Consider the following 26,251-nt stretch of genomic DNA (forward strand, 5'->3'; position numbering starts at 1 on the left):
CTCCAATCTCAATCGCCCAAATATAGTCATGCCAACCAAATGAATATGCCAACGTTCTCTTTGGAATAGCTCCCATATCATTGAATTCTTCCAACTCGAAATATGTAAAGTGCTTTATATGATATATTAAGCTAATGCCTTCCCCCGAGGAAAGGCACCATTTGTGATCAACTACAAATAATGGTGGAATCATTTTAATTGGGTAAGGCTTCATGGGTTTTTCTCTTTTTACGGTTTTCCATATAAAAATCTTAGTATCTCTTATGACTATCACAATCATCTTTCTTTATATGTATGTGTGTCGGATCTTCTCAAAAAAATTAGATGTTTAACTATTTATCTCTCTACCACCACGAATATTCTAGTTTGCAACAAATGTATTAATTTTTTTTTTTCAAAAATCTATAAAAATCATTAGAGATAGAACCCCTAATAAAGAAGGATGCACTTATCTTAAAATATTGTCCATTAATAGGCACTATAGGAAGTTCTCAATTACGTTCAATTAGTTGATAAGACTTGGCTTGATATTGGACATCATCATAAAGGTATCCAATTTTTTTTTTTTTTAGAATTTAAAAAGCGACTAACATATGGAATACAGTGAAAATAGAAACAAGGGTTTTAGGATTAAAAAAAAAAAAAAGTTTTAGGATTTTAAATTTTTTGCCAACATAAAATAGTGGGATCAAGGGGTAAACTATGGGGAAATTGATCTATGAAGAGTTTAGATCACTTCATGAAAATTGCACAAGATTTGGACAAGTTTTGAGCCACCAAAAGATCAAGAGAATCCAACCAAAGCAGACATTCTCTCAACCATGGCCGACCACTTCAAGCGGGCGTGGAGTGGGGAAAAGTTATAGTCAAAATTATGAAAATTCACCAAATCAACACAAAACAACACTTAAACATTCTACATAAAATGCATAGTAGTTTTATTAGTAATACTCTCCAAAGATAAGACAGAAGGCTCACCCAAGCCACCAAGCTTCCTCCCTTGCATCAAACCACCAAGCCTTCTCCTTCAATTCTAGAATTTCTTCATGCAAGAACAATCATTTTTTATTAACTAATGAAGTCTTAAATACACACATGAAAGAAATTCAATCAAAAGAGTTTCGAGGGAAGAGGAGCTAGCCACACCTATTGGAGTAACCATCATAACTACACTCTCCGTTCACTTGCCTTCCACTTCATGTCAAATAAGTCAATATGTGACACTCCAAACTCACTAGGTTGGCCAATGTACTCAATTACACTCACAAATGAACACTTTGGTGCACTCACAAACTCACTAGTAGAATTTCACCTCTACAACCAACAAAAACAAAAGCTAATAGCAAGTAAGAAGAGAATCATCACACTATCATAAAAAAATATTACTATTACCCTCATTAAATAAAGAGATGGACAAATTAGCCACCAAGATAAATTTGAGAAAAGAATAATATCAAGTTTTTTACTTAATAAGTGATGATTTGCATCATAAAATTTCATAGTTATTATAATATTTACAATTGACACCCCTTAAGTGAGTTTTAGCCAAAAAAAAAAAAAACCATGGTTATTTCATATCCCCTTTTTCTTTCCGTGCTATTCTGCTTACTATACCAACAGATGTAACATTATAAATTGTATTATTACTCTTACTACCACCAGGATAAATTTGACCCATTCCTCTATTCCCACCTACATATATGAGATATTTTAAGAAGTGAACGTCTTTTTTCATAGTAGAGTCTGGCTAAAAAATAGGAAATACGATTTCACTATATTTTTGACTAGGTACAAGACCTATCACAAGAATATTTTTTATTAGGTCGATAACACTAAAAAGAAAGATTGCTCATCTTTTATTTCATTTCGGGAGAAAGACAATCATGGGAAGGACTAATTGGAATCCTCAAGTAAAATAAGAACAGCTCTTACATTCAAAGCTCCATTTTTATCATTAGCAAGGACTTATTTAAGTTGCATATCATAAAAAATTATAACTATCAAATTTGTTAGATATCTCTGTTAATCCGATCTTCATGATGCAACAGAAGCTACAAACAAACGCACGATTAATCATCCACGGATCAATGAAAAAGAATGATGAAACACTCAAAATCTACAAATTCAAAGACAAACTTGAGAATTGCTCTTCACTTTATACAACAGTTTTTATCTCCGGTCATCAAAACAATGGATTAATAGAAACAAATAATGAGTAATTGCAGACTAACTACGTTTATTTTATCGGTTTTACATAATAATTGCAACCAGCAATTAACTTTCCAGATGAAGAACCTAAGCAGAGCATGCTAAGTTCCCACATTTTGTAGTTTTCAAAGAGGACCTCCAATTCCATCTGCAAGAGATCAAGTGTGGAAGCAAAGATTCAATGGCGTAGCTCCCCAGTCATAACTCATAAGCACATGAGAGGCTCCAGGAAATAAGACCAGAAGAGCTTGTATCAGGCTTTCGCCCTCACCAACTGATGAGTTTTATGTCATTTCAATTTATTCCGAAGCTCTACTGGAAGTATCTCCTCTCAAATTCTTCTTTGTTGTCTTTGTATCCTCCACCATTCGGGCGAGGTCTTGAACAACCTCAGACATCTGTGGCCTGAACTCCGGGCCTTGCTGAAGAATAGGAAAGGGAGAGGGAGTTAGCTCCTGGTACTTACTTGAAGATCAGATAAAATATCCAGCAGGTGTCATTTGATGACATTGTGAGGAGCTGTTTAATCTGAAATAATGCTATTCTCCTACAGATTTTATAAGCAAGTGTGTTGTGTTAGGGCTGCTGCATTTGGGACGGCTTTTTTATTATATAAAAATTAAAATTTTTAACTAGAAAACTGCTTTAAGAAGAAGTAACAAAGTTGTCCCAAATGAAACCTAGAAGTCGGTCAATGAGTTGTTGTGACTTGTGAGTCTTAATAGTTCATAAGGGCAACTCCAATGGAACGGCAAACACTTCTTGCTTTGCTCCAACCGACCGCCATTTTTGACGTCATTTGATCGCGGATGAACAGTGCGACGCCAATATTGGCGTTGCACTGTTCATCTGCGCCATTTTGTTGGTCTCTACCGAACTTGCAGAAGAAAGGCGCGAACAACGGTTACGGGGCAAAATGTCGCTCGATTGGAGATAAATCACGGCATTTTTTGGTTCTACTGCATTTTGGAGTGAAAAATGAGATTTTTCGGTTGGAGATGCCCTAAATAGTTAGGCTTATTAGGTTGACATCAAGTCATTAGAAGATTGTGTATTCTGCAAATATTAGGATAAACTTAAGCCCTGGCTATTCTCCTCTCCCCCCCCCCCCCCCCCCCCCCCCCCCCCCCCCCCCAATATCTAGAGTTGCAGACATCCTCTAATTGCCTATCTCTACAGCCTCCATTAATTTCAAAATTTTTAGGCAAAATGGAAATTTGCTCGGTTATAATGTATTCTCTATTATTTCTTTGTTTTCTTGCAGCTTTGCTGGTTTGGTTGTAACAAATAAAGTCATGGCTATTCTCCTACATATGTTATGCAAATATGTTGTCTATGATATTGAAGCAATGGAAGAGATGAAAGAGCGGTAAAATGCTTTTTTGTAAATTCTTCCTTTACAAATCAATTATATTTTTGATCAGTAAACCAGCTAAAAAGTGTCACTAAGGTTTTTTTGGGACGACTTTTTTACTGCTTCTTAAAGCAATTTTTTAGTACAAAAATTTGTACTAGAAAGCTGCTTTAAGAAACAGTGAAAAAATTGTCCCAAACAAAACATAAATGAGTTCAGATGAGCAAACTAAAGTACATTTCGGCATAACTACCTGAAACAAGGATGACAGAAGTAAAATTAAAAAACATTTTTTTTAATGATGCATTCAAATCTGACCTGAATGCAGCGGCTAATAATGTCTGCAAAACGAGAGAGCGATTTCACAGAACACTTCCCAGAAATAGAAGGATCTACCATTCTCGATAAAGTATCAATATCATGTAACTGAGAGCTAGCCCACCTAACTAAATGCTGCTCCGCTCTAGGCCGTGAGCTGCAGCAGAAAGTGACAAAGATGGTCAACAAAATGATTTCTTGCAAGCTCAGCAAAGTTGCTAATATTGCAAATTAACTACCTATCATAGGGTTCACGGCCTGTAAGTAGTTCTAACATGACAACTCCAAAGCTGTAAACGTCACTTCGATCGCTACATGCTCCAGATTCATGAACTTCTGGGGCTTCATAGTTGAGCAATGCACGCATTCGACCTGACAACTGATCAAAAAGTGATTATTAGCATTGATTGTCATTTATCTCTAACTCAGGCTGAAACATGCACTAAGGCTTCGTTTAGGACGGCTTTCTTACTACTTCATAAAGCAGCTTTCTAGTACAAAAGTTAAAAAATTTATACTAAAAAGATGCTTTAAGAAGCAGAAAGAAAGTCTTCCCAAACGAAGCCTAAGAGTATGTAAATGCGTCTGTATATATATATCAATTGCGCATCTTTCTACAACTTAATGATGAGCCATTAGCTAGTCTAATGGATGAATAGCATTTATAGAATCATTCATAAGAAAAAAAATCTAGAAGTACATAATTATTACTTCACCAAAGGCTTTGAAGATTCATTGTATTATCTTAAATTTTGATTATTTCTTTTGATATTTCATAGTACCTATTTTATCAATCTCTTTGACAGCATGAATAATAAGCATGCCTAATAACATGCTTTAAACCAGCAAAGCTTACCTACGAAATTTCTGCAAAATCTTACCTGATTTACAGAATCAGAAGACATAAGAGAAGCCAACCCACAATCTGCCACACGCACTGCAAGTTCATCATTTACAAGAACATTGCCAAGTTCAAAATCCCGATGAACAATAGGTGGCTGAAACTCGTGAAGATATCTACAGGAAAAATGGAGATTTGGTTGTTAGTCCATGGCAATGTAGTGCCTGCCACCTAATAAGATAATACCAGAATCGCTAGTTTCACTTACTCGAGAGCTCTTGCTGCCTCAAGGGCTATTTTGAGACGTGCATTCCATGATATCTGTTCCTTTAGTTCATCATGGCAATGTAGTATATCATGCAAGGTTCTTCTACTGAAATAGTTATAGACTAGCAATCGCAGTCCATGTTCAGCACAGTAACCCACAAGTTCAAGAATGTTTGGATGGCGAAGCTCAGATATGCTCAGGACTAGTTCAAGAAAATCATCCTCGGGAATTTTGGAGTTTACATTGTCCAGTTTCATAACTGCCAGCGGCTAGAACAAAAAAGAAATTAAAGGTTAATCATAATGAAGAGGTTCAATGGAGCAAAGAACATGTTTCAAGATGCTAAGGAAAATGGGTGCATTGCCCTCAGTACGTTAGCACTTTCAGAACTAGAAGCTAAATGAGAATGATTTTACTGTGGGACAGATATGAAAGGTAGAGGTAGACCAAAAAAAATTTGGTTATAAAATTTTAGAAATGAACTTTCTTTATTAGATTTAAATGAGAATTTGACTTTTAACAGGACACAATGGCGAAAAAGGATTCATGTAGCCGACCCCACGTAGTGGGACAAAGGCTTGATGTTGTTGTTGTTGTACATATATGAAAGTAGAAATGCACCAAAACGTTTATGTTGGCCTACAGACTATATGAATTTTAAAATATTAAAAACGATCAACTCTCAAGTTTTATGTTGACTAGTTATTCTATCAGTTTGCCAGATCCATCATAGTAGATATACCAAAAAGCATGCAATAGCCTCAAGTGTAGTTCATCATTAGATGAGTTTCGGATTCATTCAAAGAGTACGCTATGGAAATATGAGTTTTATACCTTTCCATCTGGTCGTTCTCCAAAGTACACCTTTCCCAATCTACCATCTTTTATCAGATTTTCCTCTCTAAAGCTATTTGTGTATTGTTGTAGGGATGCGACCGAATAAGATGTAACTGGGGATGGAGTATCTGCAGTGACAGGAGGTTGGGTGGCTGCACTTTTTTCAGGTGGAACAATGGGATTTACAATGACTTTTTCAGCACGAGGTGGTGGCGGTGGTGGAGGGGGAGGAGGCGGTGGTGGCATTTGAAGTATTCCTGAATCGAATCTATCAGTATCTAACTTCTTCTGCTTCTCTGAATCCTCCTTTTGAGCTACCATAAACAACACAAAATGCTACTTTCTAGTCAAGAAAGCCAATTAACTTAAAAGGTTTATTAATAGAAAAAAACTAACCTGTACCAGTCATACCAATTTTAGGTTCTTGATTTGGTTCCACAGAAGCCTGTCTTGAAGCTGTTAAAATAAGAGCTGAAGTTATTAAGCCAACGACAAAATAGAAAAACAAAATTAGATTTTTTTGCTCATAACGAGAATTTGAGTGAAGAGTACATTTCTTTATGCGCTCATTTTGCCGTGAGGATTGCTCGTTGCTTTTTAGTTCCTCACGCCTTTGAGGTGCTCTCCAGTGCTGCCTAACAGGAATTTCGTCGCGTTCTGATCTTCTTTCTTGCAGCTTAGATAGGCAAAATATAACAGCTAGCACAATGATAATAAATGAAACCACTCCTGCAAGTACATATCCAACAATTTTAACGGTTGAGGTTCTTTTACTCTGTCCAGGTTCACTACTTTTGGGTGCAGAAGATCCCTCAGAAGAATTCCTCGGCACACTCCGAGGGGCAGGAGCCCCAGAGAAGGGAAATGGTGATGGTGGAATCACCGGAGCTGACGAAGGAGCAACTGTGGTATTGAATGGGTTACCATCCTTTCTGCATAAAATTCAGTAGTATAAGCAATAAAATCAAGCTTGGATACACAAATAGGGTTACAAGAAAATGATTATGTACAGGCCACCAATTCATATTACAGCCATGGCTTAAAAAGGAACTTTTAAGGGACTACTGAACATCTGAGCAGAAACTCTGATGCTGAATTAACAAGAATATATAATTGACATGAGAAACTTACTTGAAATTTGGAATACTGAGCATTTTTTCTGGAATGGGTCCAGAGAAAAGATTATTTTCAACATTCCTATCAAAAGCCAAGTAGCACAGTTCATTTAGTGAGCAACAAGTAGGAAAAAGCTCAAGTATTTCAGAATCAGTTGTCACTTTCAGTAAATTAAACGTAGTAATGGATTTGAGGTTTCTTGAACCCGATCCACCAGTTAATAAGAAAAGATAAAATAAAAAGAATTTCGATGCATAAACTTAGTGCCCATAACAGTGGAGGGGTATTTAAGAATCAAGATGAGCCCAGGATAAAAGAATAACTGAATATGCTTGTTAGATGTGAAAAAAAAAATGAAATTTTTTACAGTTTTAGGCACAAGCCCAAAGGAGGGTGAATTTTTCTGTTGTTAAAATTTTATTTGAGAAATTCTTAACACAAGCACACAACCAAATTTCATAATGGTTCGGCCCAAACCTACATTCACTCCAAGCTTCCTCTTTGCTTAGGCTCCACTAGATCCCTCCTTCACAGCACCATTGGAGAAGTCCTGTAGAAGCACTCCTTTCACGTGAGGAGATTCCAACCATTATCCTAAGAAGACTTCCCTAATTTCCAACAAGCAAGGCAAACTAGTGGATACAACGCTTTGGCCAAATTACTAGCATTATGGAGTATGAATGAACAATAATTATTACAAGGCCAAGAGAGAGTGATGAAGATGGCTCAAGAATGAATGAGAAGTGTGAACTATCTTTCAGGTGTGTGTTAAAAAGTAATGCAAGCAATGCAATATATAAAGACCCAAAATGCAAATTAAAAATATGTACAAATACCAATGAATTAGCGTCCTGAAAGATGCCAAAATATCTGCAATCCTTCAGAAAAATTTGGCAATTATGTCAAAATAAATAAAAAATATTATATCAAAATAGTCCCTTATCTAATACCCTGATTGAAGCAGGGATCCTGATGCTTATATTAAAAATAGCCCATGTGTTATCAGGGACATGACATCTGTCCTAGGAAGTTTTCCCTAATACCCTGATTGAAGCAGGGCTTACGGATTCTATTAGAGGTTGCCGATCAAACTTAGCTTAGTGGGAATTTAGCAGCAAACACTTAGTTTTATACTTTTCACTGTTTTGACACCAGCGCTAGTGTTTTTCTTATAGCAGTAGCGTCTTTACGTTAGTATTTGGCTTCTAGTACCACACACTTTAGTTTTGCTTTAGCAGTAGAGTTTGACTCACAATACTAGCTCTTCTTGCTTGTTGTATTTCAGTACTGGTTTTGCTTGCAGTACTAGTTTTGTTTTAGCATCAGTCTTTCCTTTTTTTCAGTACTAGTTTTGTTTTAGTACTAGTTTTCCCTTTTCAATACTAGTTTTGCTTCAGTAACCTGCATTAACTTTTATTCTCCTCGGCTATATGTTTATGATTCAGAGTTTCCTATAGGTCATGATCCCACAAATTGGGTGATCACCCTCAGATTGCATCATAGTGACAAAAGTTCTCAGGACCAGAATGTCAAGGGGTTGAGCTATGATGATTAGGACGTACTGCAACCTGTAGCAGACCTTGCAGAGCGCACTAGTACCATCAAACTGTTGAGCTACATCCTATCACAACATGAGGTTGAAGAGCAACAATGCGACTCTGCATTTGGTAGCCTCTCCGAGAGTTAAGCACTTATATTTGTTTTGCCCGATATATTCTCATAATATATCGGGAGGAACTCAAGCAGGCAGAAATTTATAGAGCCATTTATATCTCAATATTCGATTACCGTCGGCTATCATATTCTTGGCTCCAGAGGCTAGCTGAGCATTGGGATAGTGTTACCTATGTTTTTTTTATTGGGCCAAATGAGATGACAATCACACTTTGGGATATACAGCTTGTTTTTGGCTTGCCTATTTTAGGCATCCTATATGAGGAGTGCATCCCTTCAGATTATGATCTATTCAGCCGTAAACTAACTGGTTAGTAGAGGAGGGAGGAGTTTGTATATTCTGACGGCCTCTACCAAAGTTTAGCTCACTACTGTCGTCTATGGAGACAGAAGAGCAGCCACCATCGAGTTACTATTTCTCTGGATGACTAGATGGAGAACCTATTGGTTCGGAAGGCATAATTGTACAGTCTACTCCGCCTCAGGATCCTTCTGACACAAGATTTCAATCCAATGACAAGTTTTCAACTGAGCTATTTGAGCATGGTTAGTGACCGAAGCACATTATGTTTCTTCCAGTAGGATTTCAGAGGAGACGTCCTTGGTGACTTTCATAGCCACATGGTTGTGTTGTTTTATCTTCCCAGGTAAGGATAGGACTTTTTGCCCCAGCACTCTCTTGATGGCCAGTCTGATTGCCAGTGGGAGGCAATTTTATTGACTCCAACTATACTCGCTTAGATATTCCACAGTTTCGAAAAAATTAATAATTCTTATGGTTGTCGTCAGCGCAGCATTAAGGTACTCTGGCACCACATTCACAGGTGGGTACATATTCACGTTGCAGGTGCTTTTAGCTATGCCGAGTTGCCCGATCATTATGTAGATCACTTCTTAGTTCTTCCCTTCCCTAATTCAATTAGCCAGAGGGACCTCGTCCACACATCAAGCTCAAATCAGGTTATTCATGTTCACTCCCTTACATGTAGTTGACCATTTCAGATTGATTTATAGATCTCCAATTGGAGATTTATAGATCTCCAGTTGGAGATTTATCGCCTCAAAGTTTTGGTATTCCACTTTTTAATTCTTTGACTGAGAGGGGCAAACCCACTTTGCATTGTAGAGCTGGTTATGCACCTATTGCCTTTTACTTTGTTAGCATGAGGCGTGGCTGGCTCTATTATTGGCAAGACAATTTTGTGATATTGGAGGGATATAATCCCAAAAGGGCAGCACGACAGTTTGACTTTTTCCAGGCCACCCCCTTAGATGGGATTTTAGTACTTCTTCGGGTGACAGGTCGTCATCAGTTGAGCTCTCTTTCGTCCTCCACTCGCCTCGAGGTAGCTTCTTTAACCTGGGCTTTTCTTCTCCGTCTCGGGACAGGTTCTAATTTTTTAATTACGCATATGGATGCTTCCACTGGCATTGCGCACCTACGACTGTTCTGGATTCGACATACCTTTTCCTCCTTCAAGTTAGGTATTCGGAGGTATAGCAGGAGGATTCAAGGATCTAGACGATCGAGACGCTCTTCAGGGCCAAGAGACTATGCCCCAGTACATGCAGAGTCATCTAGAGTTCGTAGTAGGAGAAGGAAGAGAAGTCCTAAGCTTGTTTCTAGATATTTTGGCCCTGGTATACAACATATGTATATTTATGTTATTATTTCATTTTTTTCATGTATGTATAATAATATGTTGATACTGCAGCACCCTTGCATAGATGTAGACCAATTTCTCCTTCCCTCGACAAGGGCCATCCTAGGAGTAGGACATCGTTCGACATGCTAGGTTATAACATTTCTCTTCTTTGAGTAACATATATTAAATTTTATATTTGTGATACATTTTCTCTCTTTTTAATTCAGCATACAGACCTACACCTGCTAATCTACCAGGTTCACCCATTTTGGAGCCAATTGGTCCAGATACTCCACATATTCCTTTGAGTTTGTATGAGTTTCCTCCTAATGATGAAGGTACTAATGCATATTATTTACTTTCCAAAACTTGATTGAACAATGCATCATTTTGCTTTCTTTTGCTCAGGTAGTAAACTTCCCCCTGAGCTGCAGCCTAGGGAATTCACACCTGTTTCGCCAGGTTGTGATGCCACTCTGAGCCCAGCACTAGGTACTAACCTGTGATTTATAGCTCCTCTTTTTCTTATTATAATGTATTTTCATTTGAATGCAGAGCCTAAGTCTGCACCGGGTAGCTACGCATACGTCATCATTGAGTGGTATGGATGTAAAGGGTCACTTGAATACTAAGTATATACCAATTACCACTGCTTATCCTGGGGATGTTGGAGATAAATACTTCTTATATACCTATTCATTTATTAGCATTTATTGTCATTTCTCCTTTTTCTACCCTTTAGTGTATGTAAATGCAGGTGACCGATCATCACCTCCTCAGCTCACTCGTAAGGCTGCAGATGACACGACTATAGGGCTGATTGATTCATCTCTTGTCCTTTCAGATTCGAATTGGGTTATTATAGGTGGTCTCATGGCTTAAAATTGCGCAGCAAGTGGCGCGCCTCAGCACAATTCAGTGCATTAACGTGTAAAGGCGGACTCGTTGAACGTGATACACGAGGCGTACGCCTCAAATAAGCAGAGGTGCGCCTCGCCTCACTTCAACAAGTTACACAACAGATCAGAATTAGGGCGAGTAAAGAAACCGTAAGTTAAAGCAGAGAGGTCGATGATGTGTTATATGCATCGTTGGCTTTCGTTGTTTTCTAAGGAAAGTGAAAGAGAGAAAAAAGTTAGAAAGTATAATGGTAAATAAGATTTTTTTTTAATACAAATGAAAAGAGAGGAATTCAAGAGTACAAATATTTTTAGCTAATGTGAGTAACAAAACACACGAAATCTTCACTTGAAAGATCAAAGACAACTGACATAAATAAATATGATACAATTGAAGAAAATGTTCTATTTAAAGGCACAACAATAAGAAAATGAAAGTAAAATGACGGGAAATTCACTCTCATGCAAATTTGACATCAGGTACACAATTGAATTGCAAAATGGTAAAAAATAGTAGGAAGGAAACAATATAGAAAGAACAAAACAACAAATCCTAGTATTTTTTATGTGGAATCCTCAAGACAAACTTTAAGAAGTCGAAGCACTAAAGAAACTTATCATATTTCACATAATTCAAAAGTAATTCCAAAAATTCATACATTAGATCTTATTAATAAAAAACATAAAGTTTAATTTATGATAAAAGAGTTGTTAGTGTTGAATTATAAAAGGAACCGGTTGACAAATCCTCAAGTGAAGAATATTAGGGAGCTAAGGATGAAGAAACATGTTATGAAATACTTGAGAAATCCAAGTAATCCCTAACAAGAAAGATGAAAATAGCAAACAAACAAGATTAATTTCAGCAAAACAACACCTCTGATTGAAGGAAATCAACTAAACGAAGAAACAAAACAAGATAAAATTGATCCTCAATTCGAGAGGAGGATCTTCTCTCCCAATCCCTAGATGAAATCTAGGGCCCAAGACTCCAAGACAAGTACTCCCATAATCAGTAACAAAACAGGCATAACTCTTTAATACATTAATTCTCTACTTCAAATCTTAATTCAAATTTATCTCCCATGCCTAGTCCCCCCCCCCCACCTTCTCTAATTGGCTCCTAGTGGGGCCCACTTGTTTGGGTGGCAACAGCAGCAAAGGAGGCAGCATTTGTCCACCTTCTGTAAATGAGAGCCGGTTGGGCCGGTTCAGCCTGAACCGCCCTAACAATACCGTTCTCCAAAAGAACAACCTTGTCCTTAAGATAAAAGGAGGGAAACTGATGCTTCTCTCTCTAATAAGGCTCCCATGTCGCCTCATATCCGGAAGATCCTTCAACTTAATCAACACCTCTTTTACCCCTCCCTCTCCCTAGAGCACCCCTTGTAACTCAAAGGCACCTCCAAGTCCTCTATTAATGTCACTGGTAGCTCAGAACTTGCTACATGCTCCCCAATCACCCTTCTTAGTTGTGAAACATGAAAAACATGATGGATATTTGTTGTTGAAGCCAACTTCAGCTTATATGCCTCCTCCCCTATCCTCTCCAGTATCTCAAAAGGCCCAAAATATCTTGGTGCAAGCTTCTCACTCATCCTTTTGGAGACGGTCTTCTGCCTGTAAGATCGGAGTTTTAAGAATACCATTTCCCCCACCTCAAATTGGATATCCTTCCCCTTCCCATCGACTTTTTTCTTCATAATCTATTGGGCCCTCCGTAAATGCCTGTTTAATTCTTCCAACACCCGGTCCCTTTCCTCCAAATACTCATCTATTGATGAAACTAGGGTGCTTTTATGCCCAAAATGTACCAAGTGAGGAGGATCCCTTCCATACAACACTTCGAATAGGGCCATATGAGAAGCAAAGTGATATGAAGTGTTGTACAAATACTCTGTCCATGTCAACCACTTTGCCCACTGCTTGGGTGTCTCCGACACAGCATCGTAGGTATGTTTCCAGGTTTCTGTTGATCACTTCTGTCTAACCATCTGTCTGTGGGTGGTAAGTCGTGCTCCTTTTCAATATTGTCCCATGTAGCCTGAATAGCTCCTTCCAAAAATGGATGAGAAACACCTAATCTTGATCTGATACTATGGGTTATGATATTCCATGCAAGCAGACCACCTCCCTGATAAAAGTTGATACCACTGTCACTATGGTGTAGGGATGTTGTAGGGGAATGAAATAAGCATAGTTGCTTAATCTATCCACTACCCCTCTGATCTGGGTAGTCCATCTATAAAATTCATGGATACCTCCTCCCACACTCGTCCTAGTAAAGCTGAAGGCTGTAGCAATCCTCCCGGAGACATGGTCATGTACTTGTTCCTCTTAAAGATCTCACATCTGGCTACCATCTCCTCCACATCCTTGTGCATTCTCTTCCAATACAGCTCTGAGGAAAGTCTCCTGTAAGTCTTTTGCACTTCTGAATGGCCCCCAAATGCGCTCCCATGGAATTCCTGGACTAGGTGCGGAATGTGGACGGATGTCCTAGGCAGCACGAACCTCCCTTATTACAACAACCTTTCCTAATCTAGAGAATACCTTGGATGGATATTCCCTTCCTTCAACAAATCCGCCCTAATTATTCCCAACTCCTCATCCCGTGCACTTTCCTTTTTGATGGCCTCCCAATCTAGCATCAACGGGACCGAGATTGCTATCACCAGCAACCCCCCCCCCCATGCATTTGGACAATGCATCTGCTGGCTTATTGTCCATGTCTGGTCTATAGTGTATTTCAAAGTCATGCCCCAACAGCTTGGACAACCATCTCTGATGCTCCTAAGTCACCATCCCGTGCTCCAGCAAGTACTTCAAACTCCGCTGATCTGTCCTGACGATGAAGTGTTTACCTAACAAGTAGGGTCACCACATCTGGATGGCTAACAAAATGGCCATCAAATCCCTCTCATATACTGATTTCAACGAGGCCCTAACTATAAATACCTGGCTGAAATAAGCAATAGGTCACCGACCCTACTTGAGTACTAGTCCCAATCCATATCATGAGGCCTTTGTCTCCACTATGAAAACTTAGGTGAAATCTTGTAGGGCAAAAACCGATACAATGGTCATGGCCTTCTTCAAGCTCTCAAAAGCATCCGTGGCTGCCTCTCCCCATAAGAACCCATCCTTCTTCAACTGTTCTGTCAATGGCCCTGCTATTGAGTTGTACCGGCCCTGCTATTGAGTTGTACCCCTTCACAAACATCATGTAGTATCCTGTTAATCCCATGAAACCCCTCAACCCCTTAAAAATTTTTGGGCACTGGCCACTTTAACATAGCCTCAATTTTAGTCTGATCCGCCACTGCCCCCTCTTTAGAGACAGTGTGCCCGAAGTATTCCACAGTGGCTTAGGCAAAGCAATATTTCTTCAAATTTGCCCTCAGTTGGTGCTTCTGTAACTCCTCTAGCACCCTCCTCAAGTGCTCCCAGTGATCCTCGTCTGTCCTTCTGTAAATAAGGATGTCGTCGAAAAACACCAACACAAATCACCTAAAGTAAGGCTTGAAGACCTTGTTCATGAGGGACTGAAAGATGGTTGAGGCATTAATAAGGCCAAATGGCATCACTAGGAACTCATAATGTCCTTCATGAGTTTTGAAAGCAGTCTTTGGCACATCCTCTCTTTTCATCCTGTTCTGATGGTATCCTGACTTCAGATCTATCTTAGAGAAGATAACTGCCTCACTTAACTCATCCAGCAGCTCATCTATCACTGGTATAGGAAACTTTAAGGCATTGTTTTCTTATTCAATGCTCTGTAGTCAACACAAAACCTCCAACTCTCATCTTTTTCTCTAACCAGTAGCACTGAGGTAGAAAACAAGCTAACATTGGGCTTGACGATCCCTGCTTCCAACAAGTCCAACGAAAAGTCAAAGATTCGGATGGAAAATTTTAGCAAAACAACACCTTTGATTGAAGAAAATCAACTAAATGAAGAAACAAAACAAGATACAATTGAAATAGTCTTTGAAAATAGCTAGAAATTTCTACAAATCCAATGGAAAATCGGATAGAAATAGAAATTTTATTGCAAGAACACAAACTAACAGAAAAAAATGACAAGATACAATTGATCCTCAATTCGAGAGGAGGATCAATCTCTCAAATCTCTAGACGCCGCTAGAGCCCAAAAATCTAAACCTAAGTCTAAGATATATCAAATTCAGCCAAAATTCAAGATGCCCTAACCCTAGGAAAACAAATTATTTAATGCATATAATTCAAAAGTAAATCTCTAAAAAATTTCCCTCCCTACTCCCTCAAAAAATGCTTCCTAAATAGCTTCTTTGGACCCAGCGGCTTGAGCGACACGTACAGGAGAGGTGGAACATCTGCCTCTATTCCTTTTGGGTCGCGTGAGCCGGTCCATAAGGGACCGGCTGGACCAGTCTAACAATACTCCCCTCCCAAAGTGTCACCTTGTCCTCAAGTTGGAACGAAGAAAACTGTTGCTAAAGCACTTGATCAATAACATTGGACTGAAAAATGGACTGATACTAGGTTGAATGGTCCCTGCTTCCAGCATCTCCCTAATCAATCTTTCGATCTCACCCTTCTGGATTTGGGGATGACGATACGAATGAACAGTGAGAGGTGAAACTACTTCCTTCAAGATGATAGCATACATGTGTTCCCGCAGAGGAGGCAACCCCTGAGGTGGCTGAAAAACCTCAGTAAACTGCTAAATCAATGGTTGTACTGAAAGAGGAATGCCCCTTCCCTCCAATATAATCCTCTCAAGCCTATGTAGTTTCATCAGATAACCTTCCCCCACCTCCTGTATGCTCCTTACCTTGGTTTTAAGTGATATCATGACTTTGGTGAGCCCTGTATCTCCCTTGATCACTACCCTTCTCCCTTCCACCATCAGCTCCATCGTCAATGCTCCCCAATTGATCTTCGTGTGCCTCAAGGTCTGGAGCTACTTCATCCCTAAGATGACATCAGTGCTCCCTAACTCCAATGAGAGAAAATCCTGCCTAACCTAAACCCCCTGTATGATCAACACTACTCCCCTAATTATCCCCTGACCCGTCTCCACCTTCCATGTACCCACATCACTCCATAAAACCCTGTATCCACCAATGTCACCCCCAATTGGTCCCAACTGTCAATCAACACCACCACCTCCAAGTCTTTTATTTCCCCCTTCACCTTTATGGTATGATTCAGAGTGAATCCCACCGCTAAATTCAGGAAAACCTGCATCACGTCCAGATGCAGCTTGTCCTCCATCTCTCTCTCTCTCTTTGATACTCTCACCTCACTCCTCAGTTTTCTCGTCATCATAGAAGGTGAAAACCTGAAGAGTTCAATCCCTACACTTGTACTATGGAGTATACTTTTCATCACATATCAAGCATAGTCCCTTCGCCCTCTTCTCCTGAAATTCGGCTCTTCTCCTGCATCTCCCTCTCCGTTAGTCTTTTGAAGTTCCCCCACTTCCTCTTCCTACTGGATTATCCCTAGGAGTCTCATTAATGTTGCCTAATTCAGGCCCCTTTGGTCCTAGAAGGGTGGTTGTCATCCTGTAAAAGCCGCCTGAACTGTTGCCTCTGGCTCCCCTCCTCGTACTTTTAATCATCTACTAGTTGTACCAGCTCCATAACCTCCCCCAAGTCATGAGTCCTCATGACCCTCACTGCTGCTTGAATATCAGATTTGAACCACTTCATAAAATTACCCTCTAGAACTGTCTCTAATAATCGATCCAAATGGCTTGTCAGGTACTCATATTTCTCCCGATAATCTGCCACTGAACCGTCCTGCACTAGTACAAAGAACTGCTCATATAAGTCCCCTCCCCTGCTAGTTCGGAAACGTTCCAATAAGCATTCCTTGAACTCCCTCCTACTCTGTATGGGCCTCCTCATATCTCTCCACTGGTACCAAGACAACGCCTTTCCTTCCAAACATAAGCACGCCTTTCCATCCAAACATAAGTCAGTGGCCGTGAATTTTTCCTCACCCATCAACCCATTGACGGAGAAATATCTATCCACCTTGTAGATCCACCCATGTGCATCCTCCCCTTCAAAAATGGGCATCTTCAGCTTCCGCACCTTCGGATCACTCCTGTTTCTCCGGATTCCCTCATAATTTTTCATATTCCTAAGTGTTTGGTCCTCCCCAAGTCTACTGATCTTCTCTTACACGCGCATCTTCAAATCCCTCTTCACTTTCTCCCTTCCTTTCACCAAAATTAGTACCCTTCCTACCATAAGTTCCCTTTTTTTCTCTCCCAAACAACACCGTTGGTTCATGCCCACACATATCCACACCTCACTCCATACCTTCCCCCTTTCCTCCTCCATGATCTCCACATCATTTTCCCTCCTACAAAATTCACAATTTGTAGTTCTTCCCACCAGTCCATTTGTCTCTGATGCCGCCGTTTGAATTTGATTTTCCAATAGCTTCTTCACCATCGCATGAAGATAGGAAACTTTGTCTTCCACAAATGAAAACCTTGTCTTCTACGGATGAAATTTGATCTTCCACCGTCGCTTTTATTTGGCCCATCTTCCCTTCAAGGTGTTCCTCCAAAGCATCTACCTTCTTGGCCACCAACAATACCCAAAAATTTTGTAGGTTCAAATAATCTGGATTTTGATCAAAAACAGCGAAAAATTCATCCTTCTGGCCGAAAATCATTGTTGTTTTTTCAAAAATCAGCCCACAATTGGTCCCAAAATCCGGTCTGATACAAATTTGTTAGGAAATACTTGAGAAATCCAAGTAATCCCTAACAAGAGAGATGAAAACAGCAAACGAATAAGATTCGGATGGAAAATTTCAGCAAAAAAACACCTTAGATTGAAGGAAATTAACTAAACGAAGAAACAAAATAAGATACAATTGATCATCAATTCGAGAGGAGGATTTTCTCTCCTAATCCCTAGATGAAATCTAGGGCCCAAGACTCCAAGACAAGTACTCCCAAAATAAGTAATCAAACATGCATAACCCTAACCCTATACAACTCATTTATTTAATACATTAATTCCCTAATTTAAATCTTAATTCAAATTCCCATTGCATGCCTAGCCACCCCCCCCCCCTCTCTTTCTCTAATTGGCTCCTAGTGGGGCCCACTTGTTTGGGTAAAAACTACAGCAAAGAAGGCGACATTTGTCCGCCTTCTATAAACAAGAGCTGGCCTTTGAAAACTCTTCATAATTTTTATAATCCAAGACTAATTTCAAAAATTCATAAAGAAGACGCAATTTATAGAAAAACTAAAACCTAATTAAAGGTAAACAATACTTATCTTTTGATATATTCAAACTAATTTAAAAAATATAATAAATAAATGAAAATTCGGCCAAAATTAATAATGGGCCAAGAATCTTTTGCAATTGGGTTTGGTTCAGCTCTTTTATTGCCTGGTTCGTATCCACAAATTTGGCTCAAGAGAAATTTAAATTTTTATGAACAAATTGGCTAATGACATCAGACGTCGATGATGCGTCCAAACATTAAACTATATTGAGGGATTGCCAATTGGTACATTTGGACGTTTGTGAGTGCATTTTATATCCACTTAAGCAATAAAGGCATAAGAAGTTGATGATTTACCAATTGATTTCATCCAGCCAGCAAAACTTTAATAGTACCATAATAATAACAGAAAATAAATTAGAGAATGAAAAAATGTGCTGGAAAGTACAAATTCTTTAGAGGAAGGTCTTGCAGAACTTCAAGGGTCCCAGATATCTTATTATCCTGTACATGCCTGCAAAATCAATCACCTCATATAAATAGAAAATACAGGTTAAAAAGATGGCAAAGCGATAGTTTGTTTTGAAGTGAAGAACTAACAGTGTGGTCAGCGATGCCAAACTTGCCATTGAAGGAGGCAGTTGACCACTTACGTTATTGGAAGAGAAATCCCTGCAATGTCAAAATCCTTACAATGTTGAGCCCTGATAAAACTAGGAAAATCTCAACAAAAATAATGAAGAAGCTTACAGATTTATCAAACCAGTGAGAGACTGGAACGCGTCTGGCAATTGTCCACTTAAATTATTGGCATTAACTGACCTATAATATAAAGGAAAAAAAGGCCATAAGGAAATAATAGAAATGTGAATGAAAAACATTCTCTCTCTCTCTCTCTCTCTCTCTCTCTAGAAACAAAAACATTAGCTTACATGTCAGAAAGAAGTGTCAGTCTTGACAAAGAACTTGGGATGTTTCCTGTAAATTGGTTGGCTGAAAGAAAACTGCCAAACAAATACCATCACAGAAATTCTTATTAAATTATAAATAAAAGGTTACATAAAATCAGCTAACTGACTACTATATCAAAAAATAAAAATAAAAAACAGGTGAATTTTTCAGCCATACAATCCTTTCAAGGTAACTGGCAGATTTTCTGGTATAGTTCCACCAATATAATTATTACTGAAATCTCTGTTGTGAGAAAGAAAAGAAACCAGAAATTAGTCAAAGGGCAAAAAACAAAACAAGGTGCTCAGCTCCGAGTAAAAAGTGGTCTACATCACGGGAGAAATGAAAGAAGAAATCATTTGGAAATAATAAACATGAGCATCAAAGAAGAGAGTATAACGCACCCTGACTTACATTGTCACTATTGAAGAAAAATTTCCCAAATGGTCGCCTAATTGACCACCCAAATTTGCACCATTCATAATTCTGCAGAAGGAAAATTAATTATATTGTAGATAACTGTTGAAGAAAATTTACAAATGTGAGAAGTTTAAAAGAGCAAGTATTAGAACAAAAAATATCGTACACTGATGTGATATTTGGGCCAACACATTGGATACCCTGCCAGCCCTCTGTGCAGGGATCGCCTCCATTTGCGACCCATCCAGGAAGAGGAGGTGATCCCAATGCGGCATATAAGCTATTTATTGCAAAAACTGAAAAGGAACCACTATTAGAAACTATAATCATTAATCACAAAAAAGAATTCACTGCCTGAACCTGCGAATTGAAGTATAAAAAAAAAAAAAAAGATAACCAGCGATTTGAAGTTAAAAAAAAGATGACCTGACAAGAATTTCGAAATTTATAGCTCTGGAAACCAACATTTTCAGAAGACCAAATCACCGGAAAAGAGATTGGATGATCTTCTTTGGATGATCGTCTAAATATGATGGGATCAAGGAGAAGATCACCTACCTCAAAGCAATAATTTGTGTTCGCTTCTAATGCAGTATCCGCAAGACAAGTATTTTGAAGTCCAACTAAAATAGTCGGATAACGTGTATATTTATATTAGTTCAGAAAGGAACCAAAATAATTAGTGTGAACCTCAACACCTAGGAAGTAAGAACATCAAGATTTGTCCTATGAAATGTGGCTTAAAGATGTTGTTGCAGATGCCTAATCAAAGCCAAATATGTTCTAGTAATAATGATGCCATCAGCATAAACTAGAAGAAGAGTAAATCCCACTAATATTTATAACGAAATAATGAAAAATCATAAGGACTCTACTAAGCTAAGAAATAAATTAGAGCTGACCAACATTTATCAAACCATATAGGGGGGTCCTATTGCAATCCGTGTAGGGAATGCTTCAGTATGCATAATTATGTAGTGAAAAGTTGACCTGTCCAATGAACAGGTCTAGCCGTTCCGACAGGACCGGCTTAGGCGGAACTCTTCTGCCTCCAGGAAGAGCCGCACAATCCGCAGGCTCCAAGGGAGCTGAATAGGAAGGAGTTTTGGGGGAATTAAGAGGGAGATTTGAATGTAGTGACTGTTTAGGGATTTCCTTTTGATTTGTATGATTTAAATAGTTTGTTTTCCTAGGGTTAGGGCATCTTGAATTTGGCTGAAATTTGAAATCTCTTAGATTTAGGTTTTCTTTTGGGCTCTAGCGACGTCTAGAGATTTGGGAGAGATCGATCTTCCTCTCGAATAGAGGATCAATTGTATCATGTTATTTTTCGTTTCCCTTTCATCAAATAATACAAATTATCTACTGTTTTTGTGGTTTTGTGCAGATTTTTGTGGAGAATTCTCGTTGTTTGACAAAGATTGATAGGAAATACTTGAGATCTACGAGCGTTCCCTATAAAATTGGTATTAGAACACGTCGATCTAATGGGGAACCAATGGCCGGAAGGAAAGTGGAAGTTTTGGAGGGAGAACTTGGGCAACTCAAAGCAGAGTTTGAGGAGAAGATTGCTGATTTTCAAAATCAGATCGCATCTGTCAATGAAAGGATTGAGAAAAAGTTCACCATGGTGGAAGACATGTTGAAGAAATTGCTTGAAGCCAAAACCAAACCGACAACATCGGAAGCAAAGGAAATTATCAACGTCCATGGAAGAGGTGGGAACCCTAAGACATTTAGGGGAAGGGAAAATCTAGAAGTGGAGATCGTGGAGGAAGACGATGAAATGCCTCATCTAGAACCACTTTCTAGGGAGGAGATGAGCATTGGCTACGCAAGGCGAGGTGCTGAATTTGTAAGGAGATGTGATGATTTTGATCGTTGGGGTGCTAATTTTTAAAGAAGAATAGCGGATTTTAAGGAAAGCATTGGGTATGAACGTCAAAGGGAAGAGCGTGACGATTGGGGGGCACCTCCTCTTCGAGGAATGGGAGGCTATGGAGGATTCAGGGGAAATGGAGGTGACCCGAAACTGAGAAAGCTGAAGGCGAGGACACACATGGGAGGATCTACAAGATGGAGTGATACTTTGCAGTCAACGGGCTGATAGAGGAGGAGAAATTGACAACGGCAGGACTGTGCTTAGAAGGGAAGGCATTGGCATAGTATCAATGGCAAGACATGAGGCGACCCATTCGGAGTTGGAGGGAGTTCAATGATTGTTTGGCAAAACGTTTCCGAAATGACAAGGGATGAGACTTCTACGAGCAGTTCTTCGCCTTGATGCATGAGGGTTCAGTGACGGAGTACCAGGAGACATTTGAGTACCTTGCTAATCGATTGGACCGCCTTCCTGAGATAGTGCTAGAGGGAAATTTCATGAAGGGACTGACACCAGAGATCCGAGCAGTGATTAGAGTAATTAGGCCTTGTGACTTGGGAGAGGCCGCGGAGCTAACTCAATTGATGGAGGATCAGAGGCACCTGGAAAGCTAGATGGGAGGCAGCAGCTCAGGAGGTCCGAACAGGAGGACCATGACCTTTCTAACACCCAAGGAGTCGACACTGGGTACTCTTCGGGAGACTTTGAAGGAGAAGGTGGTGGGAGTAAGACTTGGGGACAACTTCAAGAAGCTCGCAGAAACGGAATTAGAGGAAAAGAGGGCGAAGGGGATCTGCTTCAGATGTGACGAGAGGTATATGCCGGGGCATAGGTGTAAGGACAGAACTCTTCAGGTTCTTACCATTTGTGATGCAAAACGAATGGAGGAGGGTGTCATCTTTCCACCTTGCGGACAAGGTGGATCTTTGAGAGGGGAGTATTGTTAGACCGGTCTATCCGGTCCGACAGGACCAACTTACGCAATTTGAGGCGAAACTCTCCTCCCTCCAAGAAGAGTCGTAGGATCCGCAAACTCCAAGGAAGCTAAATAGGAAGGATTTTTGGGGGAATTAAGAGGGGAATTTGAATGTAGGGACTGTTTGGGGATTTCCTTTTGATTTGTATACATTAAATAGTTTGTTTTTTATGAGGTCATCGACAGACATTTTAGACAGGTCTACCGACGAAGGAATCGTAGATCGACGGCTATGATTAGGAGCTTATATTTCTGATGTTTTCCATGTATCTTTTAATTTCAGTTTTTCAGTTTACTATTTTGCCCTTATGGATGTTTAGTCATCGTTGTAGCCCTTTGGGCATTTGAGTCATGTTATTTTTCTTTTGATGAGACCTATATAAAGAGGTCTTCTACTTTGTATGAGGTTAATGTTTGATTAATAAAAATTTCTGTGATTTTCATTCTCCTTCTTGCTTGAGAGCTTGAGAGAAAGAGAGGAGACCCAGGAGAGGCTCCACCCGGAATATCCAACAGCCCACAGAGGTGAGCTCTTGGTTTTATTTTAATTTTTATGTTTTCTTCTTTCCCCAGCAACCCCCCCATCCACCCGACCCCTTCCCCTTCCCTTTTTTCTGTCTCCCTGCAGTGACCCAGCCAAATCCCCCCTGAACCCGCCGACTTCCCCTCCCTCCTTGCCACCGGCTGTGCCAGCCGCCGGCCCAAGCCAGCCCGCACCCCCTAGCTAAGCTCCTCCTCCCTGAGCAATCCCGCCGCCCCCCTCCCTGTGAATTTTGAATTTCAAAATTGAATCCCTCATTAACTCTTTCCTAATTTACTTCCCCACAATTAGGCAAGGGATTTAATTGAGGCCCAATCTATTTTGAATTCAAATTCAAATCCCTCCCTTCTCTCCCCTCATTTGGAAACTTTCCTAAATTAAATTAAATCTGAAATTCAAATCAGATTTGAATTAATTTCCTTGGCCCCACCAATTAATCTCAATTCCCCTTTTTTTCTCCTAGCATGGCCGGCCACCCTCTTAGTCGTTTCTCTCTCCACTCGCCACCTCAGCCTCCATTAATTAGCCAATTAATACCCCTAACAGCCACCCCTCTCTCTAGCCTAATTTAGGGAGATTTTAATTGCAAATAATCTCTCCCTCTAATAAAAGAAAATATGAAATTCAAATTCAGATTTTCTCCAAACAAGATCTCCACCCAAATCCCAACTCCTAGCTCATCCACCCCCTTCTCCTCCCCGCTCCACCGACGGCATTCCCCTTCCTCTTCCAAGGTCTCGGCTCCATCACCCATCCCTCTCCCTAGCTCACGGCAAGCTCCTCCATCTTTCTATTTCTTCGTCCCATTCAATCCCACTATGAATGGAGGATCCCGAATTTGAAAGTGGACTCGTATTCGACTCCTACAGAAACATCCACATTCTTCGATCTCCATTCTTCGACGTGGGGTTTGACCACGAAGACACGGTTGAAGACTAATTGGATCGAATCCTCCCCACACTTGTGCACGTCATCGACGGCCAATTCCAAGACTACGTGTGGACAATCACCGGACGCCATCCACCACCACCTCCACCGGCGGCTACCTCTCCGATAACGAAGTCCTTCTCCTTCTCCGTAGTGGTGCTCTCCATCCTTATATGGTTCTTTCTCCTCCGCTAAAGCCAAGAGTGAATGAGTGAGAAGGTGCTCGAGGTGAATTTTAACCGGACACAATGGCGAAAAAGTATTCATGTAGCCGACCCCACATAGTGGGACAAAGGCTTGATGTTGTTGTCGTTGTTGTTGCCATATTTCAGGATTTTTGAGGGACTTCCAACTTGTGGGTTTTGTAGCTATAGATATGAAACCTCTAGGAATGCAAGGAATCAAACTCATGTATGTCATGATTGAATGTGACTTCTTCGAGTGCAGTGCAAATGCAGGTTGAGTTCTACCAAGACTTTTGTATAACATTTGAACATAGAATCATATTAGCAACACCATCCATCTATTCATTTTTTTGTGATACACGTCCACCCTAAACCCTAAGTAACATCATCCCTCAAAACATTGCAAACCAAATAAATTTTGTATTTCAATATGATTATATAGGAATTTAACATTGCCATTCACAATAGAATATATGCATGAGCTAAGAATGGGTCAGTCAGCATGAGAAGCATTCAATTAGAGCGCGTGCAAGAAGATTTTAAGTATTGAACAAATGCATAAAGCAACAAATAGAACTACTAGCAGACAATCTAACATACCATCTTGCTCAGTTGTGAAACTGAGGGAAAGTGGCAGAGCTAAGATCACCATCAAAGCCACAACCGAAACAGGAGAGATCCTAAAGAGCCTTCTTCTCACTTCTCTTATCATAACGCTCAGAAATAGAGGTCAAACACCTTGTTCTGAGACAGCAAAACAAGGTTATTTATGCATATGGAAAAAAGAGAAAAGAATCAATTACAGAGATAGTAAAAACAAACCAGAGAAATAAAAGCGTAAGTATGGCGCTGAAAATTTTATCAAGAAATTCAAGGGAATTCAACTCCCAATATCGCACAAGAAATACAAAAATTAAAATTACAATGTTCTAAAAATCCACATAAACTAAGTCGTCATTCGGTAAGTTATTCCTTGAGAACTATCATATTTAAATTTAAACAATAACGGAAGTCACTTCAGGACGTTGGCTCCACAAAATCATTCAAATCCTGCTTTAAAAGCGACAATAAAATAAAGCGTTCTATTTCGATTTCCTTAACTCAAAAGAAATTCAAGAAAATTTTCTTTGAAGCACGGACATTTCATTTCAGAAGCTCGGAGATCCAGGCACAAAAATCGGTAGCAATCTCAAATGCCGCAAAATCCTTCTTGTGAAAGCAGCGAAACACAGAGACGGGCAAAAAGCGCAATTCTTCTAAAAAAAACAAAAAATTTACTTCAAATTGAACTTTTTTGTTCACATGTAAAGTGATAGAAAAATCAAGACAAGAAACCTAAGGGATCTTTCTGACCAATGCAGTGAGGAAGGCTCACCTTGGAGTCAGGGCTCAAAGCTTGACTTAGCTGCTAAGATTCCGCCAGCTCTGTAGATCTCTCAGGGATAAAGGAGAGCTCGATGGCAAAGACAGAGAGAGAAAGTTGGGGCAAAAAGACGCAATGGACAAAGCAAAAGAACTAATTAGTAGATGAGTAGAAGGAACTCTTTTTCCTCCTCTGTGGAATCTTGAAGCTACAGAGAGAGAGAGAGGATGAGCAGATGGCTGTAAATGCGCAAGCCACCCTTTTTTTCTTCTACCTTTTTTTTATCTAATAAAAGTAACCTCATAAAACAAGCTAGCTTTCTGCTTAGCGATAATCGCCCGCTTCTCTCTCTCTCTTCCTCTCTTCCCCCTTAAGGATTTTTTTTATTTTTTTGTTAATTTTTCATAATTTTATTTTTCAGCTAGAAATTACAGAACAACATGCTATAAATTTTTTTTAACATTTTTTTAATTTCATTTAACCCATTTTCACTTCCCACTTGCAAGAAAACTCGAAGAAAGGATGGGAGATAGGAGCAAGAGAAAGAGAAGCGAGAGAAAGAGGAATTTAGATTTTGGAGGCCATTGAGTGGGATTCATT

At 39.6% G+C, this 26,251-nt stretch overlaps 1 protein-coding gene across 3 annotated transcripts; it reads right to left on the reverse strand.

Annotated features, from left to right (window-relative positions):
* Positions 1–2,084: 2,084 nt before the first annotated feature.
* On the reverse strand, positions 2,085–25,983 carry LOC110099795 (protein STRUBBELIG-RECEPTOR FAMILY 3). Of its 3 annotated transcripts, none has more exons than XM_020827079.2 (18): positions 25,664–25,983; positions 24,889–25,032; positions 19,944–20,073; positions 19,772–19,843; positions 19,535–19,600; positions 19,339–19,410; positions 19,157–19,228; positions 19,007–19,078; positions 18,855–18,920; positions 6,958–7,023; positions 6,379–6,758; positions 6,238–6,282; positions 5,824–6,140; positions 4,990–5,258; positions 4,762–4,897; positions 4,120–4,259; positions 3,881–4,037; positions 2,085–2,630 (listed from the first exon to the last, which is right to left on the reverse strand). In XM_020827079.2, the coding sequence occupies exons 2-18, from the start codon at positions 24,998–25,000 to the stop codon at positions 2,508–2,510; spliced, it is 2,295 nt and encodes a 764-aa protein (XP_020682738.1). In that variant the 5' UTR covers positions 25,001–25,032; positions 25,664–25,983; the 3' UTR covers positions 2,085–2,507. The 3 variants fall into 3 exon arrangements, with proteins under 3 accessions (XP_020682738.1, XP_020682737.1, XP_020682739.1); XM_020827078.2 differs by having other exon boundaries at positions 6,223–6,282; positions 25,664–25,981; XM_020827080.2 differs by lacking the exons at positions 24,889–25,032; positions 25,664–25,983 and having other exon boundaries at positions 6,223–6,282; positions 19,762–19,843; positions 19,944–19,982.
* Between the last annotated feature and the right edge of the window lie 268 nt (positions 25,984–26,251).

Source organism: Dendrobium catenatum, unplaced genomic scaffold, assembly GCF_001605985.2.
Source record: "Dendrobium catenatum unplaced genomic scaffold, ASM160598v2 fragScaff_scaffold_220, whole genome shotgun sequence".
NCBI lineage: Eukaryota > Viridiplantae > Streptophyta > Magnoliopsida > Asparagales > Orchidaceae > Dendrobium > Dendrobium catenatum.

Excerpts from the sequence above, each read along its gene's own strand:
- LOC110099795 (XM_020827078.2), bottom strand. The coding sequence starts at position 25,000 with ATGATAAGAGAAGTGAGAAGAAGGCTCTTTAGGATCTCTCCTGTTTCG. Across the intron at positions 20,074-24,888 it reads TTTCACAACTGAGCAAGATG|TTTTTGCAATAAATAGCTTA; the intron begins GTATGTTAGATT and ends GTTCCTTTTCAG. Across the intron at positions 4,038-4,119 it reads GGCCGTGAACCCTATGATAG|CTCACGGCCTAGAGCGGAGC; the intron begins GTAGTTAATTTG and ends TTTCTGCTGCAG.